This window comes from Bison bison, unplaced genomic scaffold (genome assembly GCF_000754665.1).
Source record: "Bison bison bison isolate TAMUID 2011002044 unplaced genomic scaffold, Bison_UMD1.0 scf7180017862278, whole genome shotgun sequence".
NCBI classification, from domain to species: domain Eukaryota; kingdom Metazoa; phylum Chordata; class Mammalia; order Artiodactyla; family Bovidae; genus Bison; species Bison bison.
The window spans coordinates 490,041-510,019 of NW_011492850.1; the positions used below are offsets into that span (position 1 = coordinate 490,041).

At 38.9% G+C, this 19,979-nt stretch overlaps 1 protein-coding gene across 1 annotated transcript in view; it reads left to right on the forward strand.

Annotated features, from left to right (window-relative positions):
• Positions 1 to 19,979, forward strand: part of NOTCH2 (notch 2) — a 175,669-nt gene that overhangs the window by 82,391 nt on the left and 73,299 nt on the right. Inside the window, exons 4-5 of the mRNA XM_010832827.1 lie at positions 800 to 1,135; positions 11,242 to 11,364. Of these exons, the coding sequence (XP_010831129.1) occupies positions 800 to 1,135; positions 11,242 to 11,364 (459 nt within the window). The remainder of the gene's footprint in view (positions 1 to 799; positions 1,136 to 11,241; positions 11,365 to 19,979) is intronic.

Here is a 19,979-nt window from a genome sequence, read left to right on the forward strand (position 1 = left end):
AAGAAGCCAGAGATTCTTCATCTTCTTCAAACACATCCAGCACTATTTTTGTCAAGACCACAATTAACAAGATGTTTCCCGGAATACATGTGCATGTGTGTTGTGTTTAAGGGAAGCAGAAGTCATATTGACTTGTTTTTATCATCTAAGAGGTCTGTTTAGTCACAGTGTATTGTGGAAAATATCAGTACATTTTATTTTCATTCAAAAGACATGATTTGGGAGCCTACTCTAGGGATCGGAGCCCTGCTAGTGTGACAGGTGACATAATAAAAGAAAACAGCAAACTTGGGGTATGTGTTTGCATGTGTACAGGTGTGTATGTGAGGGAAAGAGAGGAGTTGGGGGCTTGGGTACCTGGGTGGAGCATTAAGGATGACTTTATGGCAGTGGGGACTTATGAGTAGAATTATCAAGACAGTGCAGCCCACTGGGTGAACAACATGGAAGACAGCCTTCCAAACAGAGGAGTATCTTAGGCAGAAACAAAGAGGTGTGAGACGCTAGGTGGATCCAGACCCTTCTGTGCTGCAGGGATTCTTGTAGGCTTCCTGCGATTTACCTACAGTCACTCCTGTGCTCCACTGAGTCTTTGTGTCTCAGCTAAGGGCCCTGGAGAGTGCTCCTGTCAGATGAACTTGGGGAGGCTCTGATACGGGCTTCCTGTACAGTTCAGAGAACTTAGGGATTCTCCACGCAATGGCTTCCTTACGTCACCTGTTGGGTGGGAGATGTGGGGTGGGATGGGCTGACACCCATTTCTGTGGTCAGTTTCTTACTTCTGTTATCTTTCCTGTAGGTAAACTGTGCCAGTGGACTGATGCCTGCCTGTCCCACCCCTGTGCAAACGGAAGTACCTGTACCACTATGGCCAACCAGTTCTCCTGCACATGCCTTGCAGGCTTCACAGGGCAGAAATGTGAGACTGATGTCAATGAGTGTGACATTCCAGGACAGTGCCAGCACGGTGGCACCTGCCTCAACCTCCCGGGCTCCTATCAGTGCCAGTGCCCCCAGGGCTTCACAGGCCAGCACTGCGACAGTCCCTATGTGCCCTGCGCACCCTCCCCCTGTGTCAACGGAGGTACCTGCCGGCAGACCGGTGACTTTACCTTTGAGTGCAGTTGCCTTCCAGGTAAGGAGTCCCCCTAGTGTCCTGGCTTGGGGGATGCACATCCAGCAGGAAGGAAGGGGATGGGGTGTGGTTCAGTGTTCCTTGAGGAAGTATCCTTCCCAGCAGGGAAAAGGGGAAGTGAGAATGTTGTGTGGGGTGGTTTGCTGGTGAGAGAGGAGTTTTATGGGCCCAGTGTGGTCCATAAACTGAGCAGGGGGTAATTTAACATGTCAGAGTTTATGATGATGAGTGACTTGGAAATTGTTTATTGTCCTTTTTGGAGGAACAGTGAGAAATAAGAGAAACAGAGCTCTGGGAAAAGATTGATAAGTCTATAGAATGGAAAGGAACATAAGGAGAATTAGACATTGAAAAATTTAATGTGTGATTAATAAAATGCTTCAAACTGAATTGATAGTAATACTAGATAATCAACTTTCTTATATGCTTTTACCTCTGATGGAATAATGGATTATTTTACTAGTTACTTGATTGCACCCCCCTACTCTTTTATAATTTTCTTTGAAATTCTGGTCTTTAGAACCCTCTCTAACTTTGGGGTAACCCTACCCAGACTTGAAGCTGGAGACTTTTGCAGCTGGCGTGGTGGTGGTGCTCTGTTAACGAGTGAGCAGTTTTTGATGACTGCTGATAGATGATGTTTGGCACAACGACACATAACCCAAGATAGAAGCAAAAGAGGAGTAATGTGTGGGAACTTGGGGCCCGTTGTTCCGTAGGATGGAAAAAGGAGCGAGGCTGGCCAGTTCACTAAACTCCCTATAAAACTGATGAGGAGGCCGAAAACTGAGAATTTTGACTGAGAACAGAGCACAAGTGGCTGGAACAGATGAATTACTAAGCAACAAAGATTCTGTTTTTATACAAATATCCTTAGTGCAAAAACAAAAGAAGGAAAAACCGTAGGGAGGGAATAACGTGCTGAGTAAGCAGAATTGCCTCAAAAAGCTGTTCCAGCTACTCTTTTGAAGTAGGAATCTTAGATTCTGGTGTTGTGGATATGGGTCACATGTAATGGGATCGTGTGTTTTCTCTTTTGGGGATTAAAGGTCATACGTTGGTCTTCAGGATAAAAGCAAATGGCAATTTATTCATTTCATTCAGTTAAAATTTTTTGGCTGCCCACTATGTTCTAGGCACCATCCTATGTACTTGGAATACGCAATACAAGACACTGCCACGTAATAGGAAGAGATACCACTTAACCAGAAGCCGTGAAAACAAGCTGCTTAATTGCCTTGCTTTCAGTTTCTCTTTCGGTGAAGAATAGATACTGCTGTCATTTTATACACTAAGTATTTATTTACCTAATATTACTGTCATCCACATTATCTTTTAGAAGGAATAACTAAAAGGTGTCTTTCTTCATTCCTGCTTTTGTTTGCATTTTAAGGGTTAAAAGAAGGAAACAGAAATGTAAACAATTTAATTTTGTGAATATTCTAATAGTCTGGCATTCTAATAGCCTAAGTGGCTAGTAATTGAGGTTAGTGCAATTTATTGCTGACCACTAAACATGTCTTTTAGTTTCAAGAAAATTAGTTTTAATAGTTGCCTAGGACAGGAGGTTGATTTGGCAGCAAAGTACTAACGGGAAGTTAGAGAAGTCAATAAAGGAAGTTTTTAGCTGGGAGCGAGTGATTATTCACTCCCATAGCCTCTGCATTGTTATCCATCAGCCACGATAAGAACCTTAGGGAATTCTGAGAGTGTGTCCAGGAAAGGATCTGTCAAACCAGAATAGTATCTCCTCCTTGAGAAAGGAAATAACCAGGGATTCCACAGCTAGAGGCTGCCAGGGCTGGTGGGATGGAGTAAGGACGTCTTGGCTGTCTCTTACACTCCACTTATAGTTTAAAGCAAGGCTTTTTTTTTTTTTTTTTCTTTAATATACTGATGAAGTGTGTGTATGTGTGTGTGTTTGGGATTGGGATCAGGGTGCAAGGCTGGGGGCAGAAGATTTGGCAAAGAGCAAACTAACATTTATTTAATGCCTTTTATAAGTCAGGCGCTGTGCCAGGTACTTCTGCAGCCATTAGCTCTATTACACAAAATCCTTGGAGACAGGTATTATTGTTCAAGTTTTCCCAGGTGAAACAACTCAAGTTTTGAGATGTGAAGCAATTTACCCAAAGTTGTACAGATGGCATGTGGTTAGGCCGAGTCCTGAAATCCAGGCAGGTTATTTCCAAATGTTAACTTCTTGTCTGCCCCTGAAGGTGCTTTGAAATGTCTAAGACTTTTTGTTAAATGTTTAGGGATGTGTGGGTTAAAAAAAGGAGGTTCATGTTAAAATAAAAAGGAGATACTTTTAATTATGATCGATAGTATTTGTTATACACCAGCCTGTGTATGGGCTTCCCAGGTAGCCCAGTAGTATAGAATTTGCCTGCCGATGAAGAAGACGCAAGAGATGCAGGTTTGATCCCCTAGAGTAGGAAATGGCAACCTGCTCCAGCATTCTTGCCTAGAAAATTCCATGGACAGGGGAGCCTAGTGGGCTATAGTCTGTGGGGTTGCAAAGAGTCGGATATGACTGAGTGACTGAGCACATGCCTACAGGCTGTGTATGGCATCATGCAGATATCTAAAAATAGTAAAGTAGGCTAGTTGTTGCCTTTCAGGGTCTCATGATCTGAAACAGATGATGTCAGCTTGGACAATATATAGAAGGAAATTAAAAAAGAATTAAAAACAATAGATGATGCAATAACACTGTGAATAAATATATATTTATACAATGTGTAAGATTTTATGCTCATTGTTTTTATGTCCCAGGTGGAGTTTGCAAAGTATTAACTTTATTTCCACATAGAGAAATAATGCCTGGAGATGATTTTCTTTTACAGAGTCCTTTTTATAATGCAATACTATTCTCCCGTCCCTCCTGCATTGCCCCCAACACTAGTCAAGAGACTAAAATGTTACTTAAAATAGCAATCACTATCTCAATGTAAACAGCACCCTTATTTGAAGAGAATCATTATTTCCATTCTAAAGATGGGGAAACCAAGCCAGTGACAGGTAAAGTCACTTTTGTCCAGGTTCTGCAGTTCTCAGATGGCTGCTTCCCACCACATTTCAAATCTTGTCAGTTTTAACTGAAGCTTGCCCTGATCGCCCTATTTCAGATTGTAACCTTTCCCTTCCGCCTTCATCTCTGGCCTTGGTCTACCTTTTCTTTTCTTTTTTGGTAACGCTTGTCATCATCTTACTGTATAATTTTCACTATATAATTTAGCTCATTATGTCTATTGTTTATTGTCTGTCTTTCCAAATTTTTCTGCCTCTTCTCCTCTCCAGAGTAAAAGCTAGGATCTCTGTTTTTGTTTGGTGATGTATCCCAAGCACCTGGAAACTGTGACAGGTATATACTAGGCACACACCTTCTGACTTTACAGGCCAAGGTTAGTATAGGATGGTAGTACTGAGAGCACAATTTTGGTTTTCTTATTTTCTTCCTGGTAACATACCTGCTAGACTTAGTCTAGCTTCTCCTTCTGTACTGGTTTACACTAGTACTGAGTAAAAAGAATTGGAGTTCTTTTCAACTCTAAAACTCAGTGAACCCCACATAAGTTAGTGATTATATTTGAATGGTTATAACATAGTTCTTTTCCTGCAAAGGGCACTATAGTTACTGAGATGATTTTAGTATTAAGATTGATGGGGGGAATTAAAACTGTAAATATGACTCATCCTGAGTAATAAAGAAAGAAATGTTTCTCAATAGAGGGAAGAAAAAAGGAATATATTCAAGAGGGAGTTGATAGAATGAAATCAAGGAACTGTATTTCATCTTCTCCTTGATTCAGCAACTGTTAATAACCCAGATCTTTCATAAACTACTGTTAGGTAAAGATTTTAGCAGAAACTGTAAGGAGGAGTACTCAGCTAGAATAATTTTAGCTAAAGAACAAAATAGAAGATACATTCTTGAATCACTGACTCCCAATGTTTTGGGGTTTATAAGTTAAGCTGGTTGTATGCCTGTGGATATATTAAGAAGTAGCAGTGTGCTGTTTGCATCTCCTGGCTTTGCCTGCGAGTTCACAGTTGGACTGGACAATCCCTGATGGACTTTCCCTTTTTCTTTCTCTCCTGTACCTCCTTATTCCTTTATGATTTTTAAACTTCATAAAAAGCTGCCCAATCTGTTCTCTCCAAACAAAGAAGGTTTATCCTTTGTAAATCACCCCTGTACTTTACAGGCTTGATTATATGTAATATCCCTATATCATTAAAATAAAGCTTAGCCACATTCTGTGGCTTTTGTGTCTGCTCTGCAGTTGCTGAGCTTAAAAACTCTTAGAAATAATTCCCCCTTGCATTCTCATATGCACAAGGCATGTGACGTTCTCTGGGGTATTATACTAATCATATTCTGGCAGATTTCTCTGGAGCAGATGCAGAAATTATCATACCATTTTGCAGGGCGCATTCTTTTAGCCCCTTTAGTTTGGGCCCTGAGTCCAGTTTTTCTTGATGTTCCTTCATGTTTTTCCTGTCCTCCCATGCTTGACAGTTTTGCCCCTGCTATCTCTTCAGCCTTCTATCACTTACTTCCCCCTCCCACCCTGCCTTTTTGTTTAGAATTTATTCCTTGTGATGTGCCAAAGGCATCTATTTCACTGAAATGCCTTCTGTATTCCCCACCCCCGGGGGGACTAGAGACTCTCTCAAGATCTTTCGCAACCTATGTACTTCTAGCACAACACTTATTAAACTACCTGTTCTTCCTTTCCGGTAGACACTCTCATCTTAATTACCTGCCCCCCGCCCCCCGCCCCCAGTATCCAACCTCGTGCCTGGCACAAATTGAGACTCAGTGAATATTTGACAAATGAATGAATTGGATGTGATACAGAAGAGCATTCCTATATTCTGCAATTTAAAAAAAGTTTGGAAGTTATTTCTTTTGAATCCCTTTACTCATTTCTCTGACTTCTTAGGAGGTAAAGTTAGGAAAGTAGAGCTCATTTGGGAGATACAGAGGGAGATGGGTAGGAACAGCAGCCTGGGTGGGTGGTGGGGCTAAAATTCATGGGCCACCCATGGGGTCAGTGAGCTCACTGGGGCCCATTCAGAGGATGGATGAAGTGTGCCAAGGAAACCAGTGGGATGGAATTGGGACCAATTTGCTCTTTTAACAGGCTTCTTTCCAGAGGGCAGGGAGAGAAGGTAGCCTGTAGCTGTTTACCTTTGGTGCCTTTGTCCAGTTCCAGGTATCCCTGGGTTTTCTTCACTCTCTTATCCCTGTGCATGGAAGCTCTTCCTGAGGACCTTCAGCCTGGCCTGGGAGGATCCCAGTTGTGTCATCTCAGCTTCCCCTTTCTGCTCTCCTCTTTGAGCCTCTGCACCAAGTCTTTCCACCATCACACCTCCTAGGGAATAAAAATGAAAAGATATGGAAGCTCTCTTGAGAGATGCTGGTATCTGTGTGGGATGACAAGTTCAAAAGACACTTTTCTGCTCCCCACCCTCCCTGTCATCGTTTATCAGTTACGTGGCCCATGGTTTTATTACAGCACAGTCTTAAAAATGTTCCTTCTGAGTTTAATTTCTTTCTTTTTGGCCTTTTAAGGATGTGAGTTGGCTTCGAGCAGCAAACTCCTTTTAGTACAGTCATGTGAGCCTTTCCATAAGTCAGCTACACCCATCCCACCCACAGGTCTGGAGACTTGTCTGCTTCCCTTTCCCTTAAAACCTTAAAACATTTTAAAGAAGTGATTGCACTGTAACTTATTCATTGAAGCCACATCCATCCTCTGCACCCCCTTACCCCTACTTTGCGTAGACTTTTTATAAGAATTTGCTGGTTATTTCCAAAAAGAGCCCTGTATCTCTATTTTTAAAGCATAAATCCTGTCTTAATTTTCGAGGAGAACTAATTTGGCTAGAGTTTTCTCAGATATGGGAACTTTTGACCCAACGTCAGTTTTTCAGATTTTTGGAAGAGAACTTTGGGGTCCCAGAGACCATACTGACCAAATCTAGGTAAAGTTTCTGGTTTAGGACTGGCTCCTGCCTCCTAGCCATGTACAGTAAGTCAGCCGTGTGCCCCTTCTTCATCTGTAACATAAAAGGATTAGAGTAGATAATCTCTAAGAGATGCTTTGATCCCACTAACATATAATAAACACAGTGCATCAGGCATTGTTTTAAGTGCTTTTCCTTCAAATATAACAGTTTTATTGAGATACAATTTACATACCATATAATTTTCTTTTAAAGCACACTGTTCAGTGGTTTTGAGTATATTTACAGATATATGTAACCATTACCACAAAAAATTTTAGCTCATTTTTATATGACTTCAAAAGAAACTTTGTTCCCATTAGCAGTCACTCCCTAACCTCCCCACTCCCCTCCCCTGCCCCCCGCCCCAACTCCCTCCCAGCACTAGGCAATTACTCATCTACTCTCTCTATAGAGCTGTCTATTCTGGACATTTCATATAAATGGGAACACATAGTATGCTTCTTGTGTATGCATTATATTCCATTATATGGATTTACCACTTTGTATTTATCTGTTCATCACGAAATAGACATTTGGGCTGCTTCTGCTTTTTTTTTTTGACAATTAAGAATAATGTTGCTCTGAACATTCTTGTACAAGTCTTTGAATGGGCATATATTTTCCATTTCTTTTTGGTTTTACTTATGAGAGGAATTGCTGGGTGGTATGGTAACCCTATTTAATCTTTTCGGGACTGCCAGACTATAGCCCATAGTGGCTGCATTATTTTATTAATACCTTCCAACCAGCAGTGTATAAGGATTTCCAATTTCTCCATTACCTCACCAGCACTTGTTGCTATCTGTCTTTTAAATTATAGCCATTCTAGTGGGTGTGAAGTGATAGCTTATTGTGGTCATGATTTGCATTTTCCTGATGGCTGATGCTGAGCATCATTTCATGTGCTTACTGGCCTTTTGTGTATCTTCCTTGGAGAAATGTCTATTTAGCGCCTTTACCCATTTTATAACTGGATTATTTGTATTATTATGGATATTGTATTTTAATATTGTTGTAAGAGTTCTTTGTATCTCCTAGATATATGATTTGCAAATATTATCTCCCTTTCTGTGAACTGTCTTTTTACTTTCTTGATTGGGTTTCTTTGAAACCCAGGTGGTTTTAATTTTGATTAATTCCAAACTGTCAGTTTTTTCTTTTGTGACTTGCTTTTGGTCATGTGTAAGACATCTCTATCTAGCCCAGGTCTCAAAGATTTCCTCCTATGTTTTATCCTAAGAATCTTATCATTTTAACTCATACATTTTTGAGTTCATTTTTGTTTATGGGATGAGGAAGGAATCCAACTTTATTCTTTTGCATCTAGATATTCAGTTGTTCCAGCACAGTTTGTTAAATTGTTTTTTTTTTTTTTTTCTGTCTAACTCATTTAATCATTAAAACAACCTTTCAGGTAGGTCCTGTTAATTAGTCAAGAGAGGAAAGAAAGTTTAAGTATTAAGCATATATAATATCTTGCCCATGTTCACTCTTCTACTGCATGGAAAGTGTGAGAATTGAATCTAGGCAGTTTAACCCAGAGGCCATGCTTCAACCATGAGTTAACTCTTTCATCTATTTGCCTTTCTGCCTAAATAACTACATAGTGACAGGTAAGAACTATCTCAAAAATAGTGATGAAAAGAAAACATCTTATTTCTTATATGTTATGTTGAAATGTTTCAGCTTTCTTAATTTGTCTGTGGTTGGTGAATTCTGTTCATTGTAACACTGGCTAATATAAATTCAAATAGTTTGGCTACAAAGGCTTCATCACCTCTTTGACACCTTATCCAGCCATATTTAGTCTTGGTCACCAGGGAGATCAAGTTGGAATGGCCAGTATCAGTTCTAGGACACCACCAAACCACAGGGGTTTCTAACAGTGGTGGGCCAGGACCCTTTATTTCTCTCCCACATTCTGAAAGTATCTAACTTTTCCAAAGAATGTTTCCATTTAAGAGCACTAGACTAGAAACAGAGACTGCAGTTGTTGTTCAGGGACTGTACTTTGTGGATCTATAGATTTGCTCTCACTTTATCATAATATTGGGTGGGCTTAAGCAGTTCAGCATTTATTGACTCCATCCATTTGTAAGATTGTCATATGATTAAACAGATATATGAGTGCATGCTAAGTCACTTCATTCATGTCTGACTCTTTGTGACCCTGTTGACTGTAACCTGCGAGGCTTCTCTGTCCATGGGACTTTCTGGGCGGGAACACTGGAGTGGGTTGCCATTTCCTTCTCCAGGTGATCTTTCCAACCCAGGGATCAAACCCTCGTCTCTTATGTCTCCTGCACTGGCAGGCGGATACTTTACCACTAACAGCACCTGGGAAGCCCAGAAGATATTTGAGTAATATGATTAATTTTTTAAAAATCTGAGTCTATAAATGTTTTCATAGTCTTTCTCAAGCTTACTTAATGACTCATCTGCTTGCATGGACTTCTTACCAAATACTGGAGAAATAGAATTCTCTTCAGTCAAGCGTTCAATTATCTCCATCTTCTACAAAGTGATTTCCTTTGGTCTCTGGGTAATTTTTTTGGTTACTTGGTTCATACTCATGCACATGACTGCGACTGTATTCAGAGAAACCAGCTGTGTTCCAGTGTAACAGAGCAGATGTAGAACGCCACAGTAGCTTGTGCAAAGGAATGAAGAAAGCAAGGCGTGATTGATGTCTGCCCACTCACCAGACTGCAGTGTCCTGAAAGCAGGAACTCGTTCTTTTATTTAACTATACCGGTGCCAATATAAGACCCAATATGTGTTTTGAGTAGTAAAAGAGAGAAACTTAAGGGACATTCTGAAGAGGCCAAATACTTAGTTATATGTATTTCAAATAAGGGAATGTTCTGTAAACTTCCTCTCTTGTCTTAAAGCTGATAGTCTTCCATTTTAATAGTTAAGAGATTTGGTAGGAAGGAAAGAGAACACATGTACACCCGTGTCGGATGCATGTTGATATATGACAAAACCAATACAATATTGTAAAGTAAAAAAATAAATAAATAAAAAAAGAAAAAAGCCCAATGTATAAATTATATAGGACTTCCCTGGTGGCTCAGATGGTAAAGCATCTGCCTATGATGCGGGAGACCCAGGTTCAATCTCTCAGTCGGGAAGATCTCTTGGAGAAGGATATGGCAACCCACTCCAGTATTCTTGCCTGGAAAATCCCGTGGACAGAGAGGCTACAGTCAATGGGGTCACAAAGAATCAGACACGACTAAATGACTTCACTCACTCATAAATTGTATAGGGGAACATGCTATGGGCAATTAGGGTAAAGTTTGATGTGGTATTTTCATTTTTAATAAAAGGGAAAAATCAAGAGGAAGGAAGCAGTGCTATAAGTGTGGAAAGGAGGATGAACAATTTGAAGAATTGTCAAGTTTAGTTAGTAATAATGCCACTCCATATTCAGATAGCTTTTTATATTTATATTGTGTTATACTTACGATGTGGCACTTATAACAACCTTGAAAGACAGGCTGGGCAGGTGCAGCCAGACTTATTTTACAGATGAGGAAGCTACTTTAGAGCTTATAATTACCAAGTATTAAATGGCTTATAAGCAGTGAGGTTAGAACTTGACCCTTATCTTCAGACTTTCAGTTCAGTATTTTTTTTATGTCTCCCTATTCTCCCCCATGATTTTCCCAAGAAAAAAACAAAAAGAAATTTAAATTTAATTAGGTGATCTTTTATTTGTTCTTCCCATTAATCTAGCATGGAGCTGGGGAAAATCTAATGCCCTTTTTTTTAGAACCAGCTGTCCCGAGTAGACATTTATCTTCACTGGGATTTTATTTCATGAAAACACTTTGAAATACTTGTGAGGTAACTATGAAGGCATGTCTTTGGCACAGTGATTCGTTTTAACTGTCTATGCATGAGGCAAGAAAAGACAGAAGATGGGGGATTTTTATATGGTGAGTCTTGGGTTGACCATCTGCTGTCTGTTGAACTGTAATAATGAAGTCAGTCTGTTCTGATGACCATATCCTGTGGAGAAGAACAGATCACATCATCTCTATGAGAATTTATCATTTCCTTTAATCTTCTCTTACTAGGTTTTGAAGGAGTCACCTGTGAGCGGAATATAGATGACTGTCCTAACCACAAGTGTCAGAATGGAGGGGTTTGTGTGGATGGGGTCAATACCTACAACTGCCGCTGTCCCCCTCAGTGGACAGGTATGTATGGTGTGACAAACCTTTCGGAATGGGGCATGGGTCAGTAAGCAGAGGCAGGTTGTTATTGAAGTGGGCCCCTTGTACAAGAGTGTCTGTACTATGTCACTGGGTCTAGTGCTAACTGCATACGTCCCCCTATGTTCACTTAAAGAAATATTCTCATGGACATTTATTGGGCAGATGTTCTGAACTCAGTACCATGCTAAGTGCTGTAGGACAGCTGTCCCTAACCTTTCCAGCACCAGAGACTGGAAGATCTCTGGTGAAGTTTTTCCCATGAACCAGAAGTGGGAGAAGGATGGTTTGGGGATGATTCAAGCGTATTGCATTTATTGTGCACTTTATTTCTATTATTATTACATCAGCTCCACCTGGCATTTTCAGACATTAGATCTCGGAGGTTGGGGACCTTACTGTAGAAAATAGGAGAAGGAGCGTTACTGAAAGACTCTGAAGTTATTATCTGGCAAAGCAACACATTGCCTGGAACATAGTAGATGCTCATTAAATATCTGAGAGGAAAAGAACATCATTAAATGCAAAAATATAAATATTCTTACCATATACAAACAAACAGGGTTAACTGTGTGAGATAATAGATGTGTTAACTGATCTTATTTTGGTAATCATTTCATATAAATATGTCTATCAAATCATCATGTATATACTACTTAAACTTACATATATGTTATATGTTAAATATAGCTCAATAAGGCTGGAAAAGGAAAAGAAACTACAACTTGTCATGTTTCAATGTAGTATCAATGAATATTCTAAATTATATGAAAAGATATTAGAATACTCTTTCTTCTGCTCTTCTGTTATCAAGCTAAAAAAACCCTGAAAATAAGTTGTACAGACTGGGAGAGTTCAGAGCTTATTGTCTGTACACAGAAATCTATCTCATCTTATTCTTATGACATACTTATTCAGAGGGTTGGGCACATCCTCTTGAAGACATTATTTTTATGACACTTGTCTACATTTCTATATTTTCCTTTTTTTGTATCCTTTTTTGCACATAGACTCTTCTGCCTTCGACATTAGAAGAGTAGATTTGCTTAAATTGACAACCATCTGAAAGTTTATAATGTTGTCTTCTCTTCTTATTTTTGAAATTGAGTCTGTATAGACATTTAGTTCCAATTTCTGTTTGTATGTATTTATCTAACTGAAACTAGAGACAAGAACTGATTAAGCAATTAAGAACTGGGCCTTTTGGAGAGAAGTTGTTTGATTTAATATGGAAACCCAAGAACAAGCTAATGTTATTAGGAAGAAGTTATAGTACCAGCAAAGGATTGTGCCCAGCAAAGAAGTCCAGATCTTGTATTGCTGTTGTTACTACCTGATATTCTTCAGCATCTCCAAATTGCCTTCCCTCATCTGCAGCAGCTAATTATTTAGAGTACTCTTTAGAGCTGTAGCCTATGAATAGAAAAAGACTAAAAGGATTTAGAACTCCAGTAACATGATTTCCTGGAAGGGCTTTTCTGCTTTTAATCCCCAAACTGTCTATTTAAAAAAATACTTTCCCACTGGGTTTCCCTAAAGTTGGACTTCCCCTAGAATTTCTTCTTGGTATCTTGATCCTAGGACTTCACTCCCAACGCTCTGGTCTTGCTGTCATATTATCTCTTCTCTTCAGATTTTGCCATTTCTGTGTTTTTTTTTTTTTTTTTCCATAGGCCATTTTTTTTCAACTTAAAAAGATTACTCTGTGATGACCTAATGGGAGGGAAATCCAAAAGAGAGGGGTTTATATATATATATCTGATTCACTTTGCTGTAGGGCAGAAACTAATATGCTATACTCCAATAAAAATTAATTAAAAATAAATAGAAAAGATTACTGTAAAGTTAATTATGTGACAAATAGTAACTGGAAATATTTAATTTTTCTCTTTTTAATGATCCTCCCAGAAGTATTAGGCAGGATGAGATACATGTTAGGAACTTGACCTCATTCTAAGTCTCTCCCTTGCCCTGTGGGAGAGAGTTGCTCTGTGTGGTACCAAGGCTCCTGATGCCAATGAAGATTAAATGATAATTGTGATTTCATTGTTGATTTTTCTTTTATACCACAAATACCCTTTGAGTTCCTGCTTTGATATTAATGAGGAAAGCTCAATCTTGGGGAAAGGTTTCCTAGTGAAATTATAGTTTGCCAAAATTTCTTCCCCCAGGTTGTTTAATAGATACCTTTTGTCCATATAAAAGTCCTTAAGAGATATTTCTTGTTTCATGTATTTTTGTATTGTTTTTCTAGAAGGGATGGCAGAAATGATAAATATGTTTGGTGTGTCAGTATTTATTTCTTCTGACCTGCTGTCATATAAGGTACCCTTAGTCTTTGGTTTCCTACCAGTTTCCTTCCTCTTTTCACTGATGTCAATTTTGATTGCCAGTGACAACCTTGTTTTTTTGTTTGTACCACATCCTATGTCTTCATTCGTACCATTTCCTTTTTAATACTTATTTATTTATTCACTTTTGCCTGTGCTGGGTCTTTGTTGCTGCATGGGCTTTTCTCTAGTTGTGACGAGCGGGATATACTCTTTAGTTACAGTGCACGGGCTTTTCACTGCAGTGGTTTCTCTTGTTACGGAGCACAGACTCTAGGGTGTGTGGGTGCAGTAGTTGCAATGCCAGGCTCTGGAGCACTGGCTCAATAGTTGTGGCACCAGGGCTTAGTTGCTCTGTGGCATGTGGGATCTTCCTGGACCAGGGATCGAACTGTGTCTCCTGCATTGGCAAACAGATTCTTTACCAGTGAGCCGCCAGGGAAGCCCCACACCATTTCTTGTCTCTAGATTCCCTTCTCCACTCCTTTCCCTATAGTCCTCACCAGTTTTGGCTGCCAGGAGCAGATCAAATGGTTAACTTCTTCAGGAAGCCCCCCATGCCCTATCTCTAGACTAAGCTAAGTGTTACCTTCTGGGCTCCCTTACTACCCCCTACATTTCTCTGTGATAATGCTCACTGCATTAATATTGGCATTATTCTAGGCTTGAGGTAATGGAATGGGGTCATTGAACTGTTGATGACAGCAGATACTAGAGCTCTTTACAAATCTTTGCTGTCAGTAGCATATAGCTGAGCTCCTCATTATCCCAGCCCCAACATCATTCTAAGAGTAGAAAAATTTGGGATTGTAGGGTTCCTATTTATATTGGTATTAGAGCTATAAATAAACTCACATAAGTATTTTCTGCTTTGTCAAAATTAAAGAAATTAATGTGGCTGGGGGCTGAGAGTTAACTGATGCTTATTAGCACCTAAATAATGTGCTGATTACAATATTTTATTTTGTGTGATCTTTGCAATAACTGTATGAAGGGTAGAGTTTTAGCTATTCTTTTTACAGATGGTAATAGATATTCAGAAGGGTTAAACAGTTTACTCATGGGTCATAGTGGTTGGATTAGGGTTTGAATCTAGGCTTGTTGAACTCCAAGTCTGTGCTCAAATCTATGGTCTTTTTTTTTTAAACTACAGATTGACTGACTCTATGAGTTATCTTTAAAAATATTTTTACTAAGGGCTTGAGTCTTTTTTAATGGATTAAACATTTAATTTATAGTTTTATTATTCTACGTAGGATATTCTGATTTGTTCTTTCTATGTGTGTGTGTTCCTGGTTACTTAGAGATTAGAAGTTAATATTAAGTAAATGTTTTATATTCAATCTGGTGGTTTTTTCATTATATTTCAAAGGCTTATTGCAACTTTGTTCAGAATTCCTTTTACAATCTTCAGCTGCAGAGTTGAGGTATGAACTGTTTGTTTGGCTTTTGACAAAATTGAGAAGGAAGGGTTGGAGCCAGCTAAGAGAGGAAATTTAGATGCCAGCTATCTGGAAAAAAAAAAAAAAAAGGATGGAATTGTGTAGTTAAAAAAACCTAGGTATCAGTTTGAAGTAAATGGAGATTTGGGAATTGGCCACATTTTTAATGAGAAGAGCCTGATAGGTACCATGTTATTTTCATAAGTTCACCTACAAAGAAGGCTTTGATCTTTTGTAGCAAGTTCTAGACTTCAAGATGACCAGAAATTTTTTCCAAGTCTACTCATGGTTTGATTTGGAATAAATGAGTCATGTTGCCTTTCTTCAGAAGCTTTTATTTACTGTTCACAGAACCGCTATCTCTTAGTTTCTTATTGAGGTATTGGGAAAATAAATGGTGCAGTTAAAAGCTTTTCGAGCTTTTCATTTATTTAGCAGACAGTTATCACGTAAGACATTTCAGGTCCATGCTGTTTGATATGGTAGCCACTAGCCACATCTTGCCGTTGAGTGTCTGAAATATGACTGGTCCAGACTGAGAAGTACCTCAACTGTAAAACACTTGATTTTGAAGACTCAGTATGAAAAAAAAGGTAAAAAGTCTCGCTAATAATGTTTTAAATATTGATTAGATGCTAAAATGATAATGTTTCAAATACATTGAGTTAGATAAGATATAATATTTAAATTAATTTTACCTTGTTTTCCTTTAAGTTCTACCAGAAAATTTTAAATGACATCTGTATCTCTTGTGATAGTTCTATTTAACAGCATTCCTTTGATGCAGAGAGGTTCTATGTAGAAGCATCCTCTTTGATCCTGAGTGGCAGAGGGATGGACATGAAACTATCCTCAAGGGGCCCTTATATTGGCTGCACTATGGGGAAAGTATGTTGGTTTCCAAGTCAGGTGTGGACAGTCCAAGCTCTGTCCAGAGCCCTTTTACCTGACATGTTGTCTAGAATAGTACTAATTTCTACCTACAAAGGTTACTACTGTTCCAGACAAACTAAAGTCCAGGTGGAAGAAAGAAATTGATGTTGGGCAAATGGTTTACTTTTTAAAATAGGAATCTTGTTACAGAGGTAAGTCAGTAGTTAGATATTTCTTTAGGAAGTAGAAGTTTACCTAAGAATTTGATGAAACCTGAGCACAAATATCTATACTGTTACTGTATTTGGCTCCAAGCCATCTTACGAGAGCAATTCTGCTCTGGCAGATATCCATTTAAGAAAAAAAAAGTTATAAAAGGCCCCCAAATTAATCGAAGCAGTGTAGACTAATGTTTTGTCTACATAGGTTGTTATTTGAATTTTCCTTTAAAGGTTCATTTCCTTCAGAATTAAAGTTGACTCTAAACTCAACTCACGAATTCCTCTCTGGCAGCTTTTGGTTTTGGGTTCACTCCTAGGGCAGACGTGATTTATTTTCCTGTGCTTGTTATTAACCCAGAAATGTAATTTCAACTTGGGCTTGGAATCGTGCTTTGGGACACTAAGCAGAAGTGAACAATGAAAGTTAGGTGGACACGAGTCAAATAAAACCGACCACATTTTCTCTCGGCTCTCCTTGGCTTGATGAGCCCAAAGTGTTAGTTAAGATTCCCTTTGCTGTCAGTTGCTCCAACTTCAGGAAAAATTTTTTGGCATGAATCAGAAAGTATACATACTGCCAGAGATGGTGTCTGGGAATGGAGTCTTTTCATGGTATATTTTTATTTAAAAATCAGTGCTCCAAAGCTGTTCTCCAGAATAAGGCTTTTCTCCAAACTAGTTTTCTGTGTTTTTAATACTATAGAAATGGAGCTTTTTGGTTGAGAGTGGAAACTAAGTATATTGGGGACTGCAGACATTTTTTTCATTTATATTCTGCATGGAGGAATGGAAAAATGCATCTCCCATTACAATTTATCTGCTGTCAACTTGATTGTGGGGACTTGAAATTAAGCCTGGTTTTTGGAATCTGCTTCTCCTCCCAATTTCAGTGTGCTATCAGTTGGGCAGACTGCCAAGAGTGCTAACCTGAAGCACTTTCATCCCAGAGGTCTCAGGGCTGATTAATAGTCATGTTAGTGGGAACAGGGCTGAGTCGTTACTATGAGCCGACACAAAATGCAAGGGGTGAGACTGAGGGATCTTTTCTGTCTTCATGTCCATGACTCATTGTCTGACTTTTGCTCGATCCCAGAAAAAATCCAGTTTTTACTTCATGACTTTTCAAGCCCTTGGTTGTAAGGTAGCTTCAATAACAGATATTTGTTGAATAACTAACAGTTATATCCAATACACTATGCCAGATGCCATAAGAGACACAAAGAAGAAATAAATCAATTCCTCTCTTTGATAAATGGTCACATTCACTAGGAAAAAATAAGAAAGTCTACACATAGCCACAATAGAAGTTAATAAGTAGGAGTGATCATGAGTTTGAAAGAAGCATGGATAGGATTTGTGGACCATCTAAGTACTTGGTTGGGTTAGGGGGAAGATTGAGAAGAGCTAATATCTATTTTTAAATGTGAGTAATGGGAGAATATGGAGACTTTTGACAGAGATAAGGAAATAGGCTACATTTTCTTAGGATGATGATGAGTTTGAAGTGAGTTTTCCAAGTGAAAATGTTCAGCAGTAAGACCTAGGCAATCAAAATAGAGGTAGGGGTTAGAGATTCAGATTTTGAGTCTTATTTTTGGTTGCCTGGGAAGTCTGTAAGGAAGGTGTGTGGGCTGAGAAGGCCAGAGGGTTTGGACCTGTTTGGATCTTAATTCTACACTTCAGAAGTGAGGAAAAGGATCTAAAGAAGGAAGGTGAGAGAAGGGAGGACTGAGAGTTCAGAAGAAGCTCTGCCATTACAGCATCACTGAGTCAGGAGTGCATTTTAAGACTGTGCCTTTGACTCAAAACTAATACAATTATGTAAAGTTTAAAAATAAAATAAAATAAAATAAAAAAGACTGTGCCTTTGACTCAACTCTATGTGCCTCTGTTACAGCACCTGCAATATTATACTGATCTTACTTGTTTATATACTTACCCCACATAATACACTCTTAGCCTCTAGAGAATTAGGAACCTGTCTTACTTATTTTGGCATTTCCAAGACCAATTTTAACAAATGTTGATAATTGAAAGAATGGCAACCAGGGGACTCAAATATTAATGTTAATTGCAGAGAGTTAGTCAGAATTTTTGAAGTCTTTAGAAATCTTCTAAAATGGAGTTTCTCTGTAAAGGAGAGAAGAAAGCCAGATTGCAAGAGGTTAGAAACATGGGTGTTGAGGGAGGAGTAAAGGGAGAAGTAGAATAGATCATTTATTCAAGGTTTTGTAGAGGTAAAAAAGGGGAGGGGGAGGGAGAAAGAGAGAGAGGAGTACTGGGCAGTAGCTTCAGGGGACAGAAACTTCATTCATGTGACCAAGCCTAGAACCTTGGCTAGACTAAGAATTAAGGCAGCTAGCCAGGGGTTGGTTAATGAAGTGGGTTATTTAGGAGTGCTTTACTCTTTCCAGGGCTTTCCTAGTGGCTCAGACAGTAAAGAATCCACTTGCAATGCAGGAGACCCTGGGTTCAATCCCTGGGTCAGGAAAAGCCCCTGGAGAAGGGGATGGCTACCCACTCCAGTATTCCTGCCTGGAGAATCCCACTGACAGAGGAGCCTGGTGGGCTACAGTCCATGGGGTCACAAAGAGTCAGACATGACCGAGGAACTAACACTTTCACTTTTCATTTTACTCTTTCAAGTTTTAGTGGGAAAGATTAGGTAAACTGATTGTTGGGAATGGGAAAGAAGGGTGATTGAAAGTTATAGTCAGAGAGTGGGAGTACCGATTTGGGATCTTGGAGTTGGAACAATGAGTATCTTCTAATGAAATCCAGAGCATGAGTCTGTTTGTGATAATGAATAGATGTAGGTCTGTAGAGTTGAGGAAAGTGAGAACTCTTGGCTTTGGTGACCTTATTGGTCCTCAACCCAGATGTTGATTTCATGGGAGATGGGAGAGCAAAAAATGAGAAGATAAACCATGTGTTTAAGTAATTCAAGGAAGTACAAATTAGTCCATGAAGACAGTAGAGGTGAAATGATTTAAATTATATATCATGTTTACTCAGTTGCTTCAGTCTTGTGACCCTATGGACTGTAGCCTACCAGGCTTCTCTGTCCGTGGGTTCTCCAGGAAGAATACTGGAATAGGATGCCATGCCCTCTTCCAGGGGATCTTCCCAACCCAGGGATTGAACTCACAATGCATGTTCTGCGTCCCTTGCATTGCAGATGGATTCTTTACCCACTGAGCTACCTGGGAAGCCCATATAATGTTTAGTGCTTTTTAGATTTTAAAAGGTGTACATGTTTAGAATAATTTGGATTTGAATCTATTTTTCTGCTTTTCTCTATCCAAAATGAAACTATATCCTCTTTTGTAAGGTAAGGAATGAGCATACTTCTTTTAATCTCTTAACTCTCCAGATTTTGTTATAGGATCTGGGATTTTAAAACTTATAGTATTATTATTACTCAAACTTAAAGTCTTACTCATGTTCTTTAACATAACTGTATTCATACTGTTTTAAAATTCAATTTATAAGACTTTAGACTTAGTTATATGTGTAATTTGTTCTGTGTTAACTAGTAGTGCACTTATATCACAGCCTTCTTACAGAGCTCATGAATATTTGAAAAATATTTTTTAACTTAGTTGCCTTCATACACAAATGGCATCATGTATAGATATTGAACTCTTGGGTCACAAATTATATTCTTATGAAGTTCCTAGACATTATTCCTTTGCTTCTTGTAGTGAGTATTATAGAGAAGTCCAATGTCTTTT